The 3,575-nt window shown below is 35.1% G+C and overlaps 1 protein-coding gene across 1 annotated transcript in view; it reads left to right on the top strand.

Moving 5' to 3' along the window:
* Positions 1 to 657: 657 nt before the first annotated feature.
* LOC135218809 (KRAB-A domain-containing protein 2-like) overlaps positions 658 to 3,575 on the top strand; it is an 11,710-nt gene continuing 8,792 nt past the window's right edge. Inside the window, exon 1 of the mRNA XM_064255258.1 lies at positions 658 to 697. Within this exon, the coding sequence (XP_064111328.1) occupies positions 658 to 697 (40 nt within the window). The remainder of the gene's footprint in view (positions 698 to 3,575) is intronic.

Genomic DNA, 3,575 nt, shown 5'->3' with positions numbered 1-3,575 from the left:
TATGATGTGGGGGGGGGGGGGGGTGGGGGGGGGGCGCTCTAATTTCGAAACACCCTGTATATAGTGTGTGTGTTTTTGTATGATTTTATATTTGTGTCAACTCTGTATAAACAAGGGGTCTGTTCTGGAAATTCGTGAATTTGCATCTTTAAATAAGCCTTTCCGCTTGAAGATCGAAGCCCCATGACCTTCATGGCGCTAAGTGGAAGCCCCCTGAGTTGATTGGCTACTACCATTAGGTACGCGATTATTTTACTCTGAAATACCGTACTCATTTAGGCTTATTTATAGTTCGATTCAGTTTTTCTCGCTGCTGAGGGTGAGTTTCTTAACCCATTGCCTTTTTCATGACCGCCGTAGTATATTTTTAATCGATTACAATTTTCGAACGTTTGCTGCTGTAGTATTTGCTTAAGACCTGAATATGCAGTTATGATATTAAGTAAGCGCTTAGTAATAGACCAGGAAGTGTCTAGTTCATAACCATTTTCCACTTGCACACACACGATCTGAGTTAGGAAAGCTACACTCTTATTAGAAGATAGTCCAAAACACAATATTGCAGAATTACCAGTCTTTGTGAAAATTTGATGTTTTTAGTTACATAAGATATCTTTCATCTTGACAGACTCACACCACTGCATTCCTAAGACCAACATGTATCAGGACAAGGGGCAGTGGTTGAAACTGCCTGGAGGTAATGTTGGGACCGCTATTACCGGGGCTATAGCTTCTTGGAAGGCACAAATCAGCAGTCCCGAAAGCCCTCGAGGGGCCTAGCAAGCCGGAGAGCCTTTACTATTGTTCAAGAAACGGACGGCTTGCATCAAGACCGATTGTATTTGAAGATATAGAAAGAATTTCTGGGGCAGGACAAGCTCGACAGCTTACCTGGTGGGAAGGTTGAGAAGGCCGTATGGTTTTTCCAACGTACAGCTAAAGTAGAGCCTTCTGTGATAGAAATCAGTATTCTACAGATTATTCATCCCTTGCTGTTCATGTATAAAAGAATTTACAAAAAAAAAAAATATTCCTTAAAAACGGCCTTCGACTTGACAAAATTATCGTTAGTTTTAAAAGTAACCTTCAAATGTAGCCCCCGTAACAATATGGAAAGGGAACTGAATTACATGTAAAATGTAAACACATATAGATTTAGTTACTTTATGCAACGCTTTCCTTCTTAATGTACGGTTAAAATTTAAGGTTAAACTGCATTATCATATTTTTTTTATTTTATAAATATATGCATGTATATATATCTATATATATATAATATATATATATATATATATATATATATATATATATATATATACATACATATATATATATACATATATATATATATATACATACATACATATATATATATATATATATATATATATATATATATATATATATATATATATATATATGTGTGTGTGTGTGGTGTCGTGTGTGCGTGTGTGTGCGTGTGTTTGTGTGTGTGTGCGCGCGCATGTATGTGTGTGTAAATCTTGCGCAAAAAAGCGAGAGAAAAAAATTGCTGAACTTCCCGAACCACCGGTCACTCAGCTGATTGCATTTCTTTGTAGCCTTTCTGGGTAACATTATATCCGCCGCGCCTTACGCTTAAATGCCTTGGGTTTGATCCTGACGTCAATTAGGAATTTCCTTTCACTTGTATCACTCGAATTTTCAAACATTATTAGAGCAAAGTTTTTTTATACTATTAGAAAGAAATAGAATTTTACTCTGGATTTCAGGTAATTTTTAAAAAAGTATGGTTTATTGTTATATATCCCATGAAATGCATTAAGAGAATACAAAATAAAGCAAACCATTAACGAAAATATAGGTGGTAAAAGAGAAATATCGATATTTGTCTTACTGTGTGTTCATGATGACTGTCAAAATTTAAATTACATTTTGGTGAAGCCTATTCAAGATTGCCATCAAAGTATTTTTATTCAAAACGAAATTCAATTGAGCTAGGTAATGAAATTCCCTCTGATATCCTGAAGTTTAATTCTTTTAATCAAAAAGCCTTGTCTGTTATAACAGAAAAAATATTAAATTAGTTTCGATATGAAATGAAATACATCTTTTTAACAAAAACGATGCTTTGATAAATGAGAGAGAGAGAGAGGAGAGAGAGAGAGAGAGAGAGAGAGAGAGCAGAAAATAACGTTTGTGAAGGAAACAAAAACTCTATTGTGCTCTAATTTCATTCCGGCCTAGTGATGCAATCTTGATGAATTTACCGTTGAAAAATCCCAAACCAGATTTTTGCAAAGTCAAACCTTCACCCCCCCACCCCCTCTCTCTCTCTCTCTCTCTCTCTCTCTCTCTCTCTTTCTTTATAATTGCTGTAACCGATACACTTTTAGTTTTAAATTGTTATACAATACTTAGATTAACAAGATATTAAAGATGATGTTTATTTAAATAGCATGCCACAGTCTTACATTTGCTTTATCTTTATCACTAGGAGTTTTTGTAACCAAAGCAAAAGATTAGCTACTCATAAACGTCCAACTACTCTTTATAAGCTAGTCAAGGACTAATTTTTTTTATTTTCGCTTACTCGGGGAGTAAGCCTACAAACTACTTTGTTGCTGATGCTGTTGTTGTTGGGAGGTAGGAAAGGTCTATGGAAATGCCTAAAAAGGTTTGAAAAAGGTATTTCGGGTCGAGTTAAAGATACAGGAATTTTAGGATAGGAAATGTATGATTTCTTTACTAGACGGAAAATGTAAATAAATAAACAATGTGTGCGTCAAACAGTACAGATAATTTAATTTATGTAAGTTACGATTATAATGTTTACAACCTATGCGTGAGGGGAAAAATCTTGCACGCGTACCGAGTAAGCTGGAGGTCGGATCACGCATTGTTTTATTTTTTATTATCTTGGCGAAGCCAAATTGATTTAATTTAAGGTTAGATTTGCTTAACAGAATTCAGAATAATTCCACTACTAAACTAATTGAACTATAGTCCAAATTCCAAAGACAACCGATGAGAGAGAGAGAGAGAGAGAGAGAGAGAGAGAGAGGGAGAGAGAGCGAGAGAGAGAGAGAGAGATTTGTCATAAAAGATGGTCGTATTTCATACAAATATAGCAATGTTCCACTCTTGAAAAAAATAAAGCCCCTACAAGTTTTCATCATCAGGTAAAAATAGAGGAGAAAAATTGAATTCCCGCTCTCATATGACTAATATTTGCGATCATTGCCCTGACAGTATCATTCATTATAGGGGAAACCTATTTTCCGGGATTTGCAAACGCTTTACGGTGATGAGTAATACTCTGTTGTTTTTAGAAATGATCAATGTCGCAATTTTTTTTTGTCCTAATGCTAAAGAAACCAACACTTCAGTGTCTAAATCGACAATATGGGCCGACCTAAACAATGGACGGAAGGAAGGGAGAAAGAATGAATGAAAGAGAAAAAAATAAAGAAGAAGAAATAGAAGATTGAAAGAAAGAATGAGAGGGAAAAGAGATTTTAGAATGCTTCTTGAAATGAATGGTTGTATACGGGGAGTAAATTCCCGAGATGTATACTAATAATGCATTACCCCCG

The sequence above is a fragment of the Macrobrachium nipponense genome, chromosome 1, assembly GCF_015104395.2.
Source record: "Macrobrachium nipponense isolate FS-2020 chromosome 1, ASM1510439v2, whole genome shotgun sequence".
In the NCBI taxonomy this organism is placed as follows: Eukaryota; Metazoa; Arthropoda; class Malacostraca; order Decapoda; family Palaemonidae; genus Macrobrachium; species Macrobrachium nipponense.
Note: the sequence above shows the minus strand (reverse complement) of the source record. Positions and strands in the feature narration are given on the sequence as shown.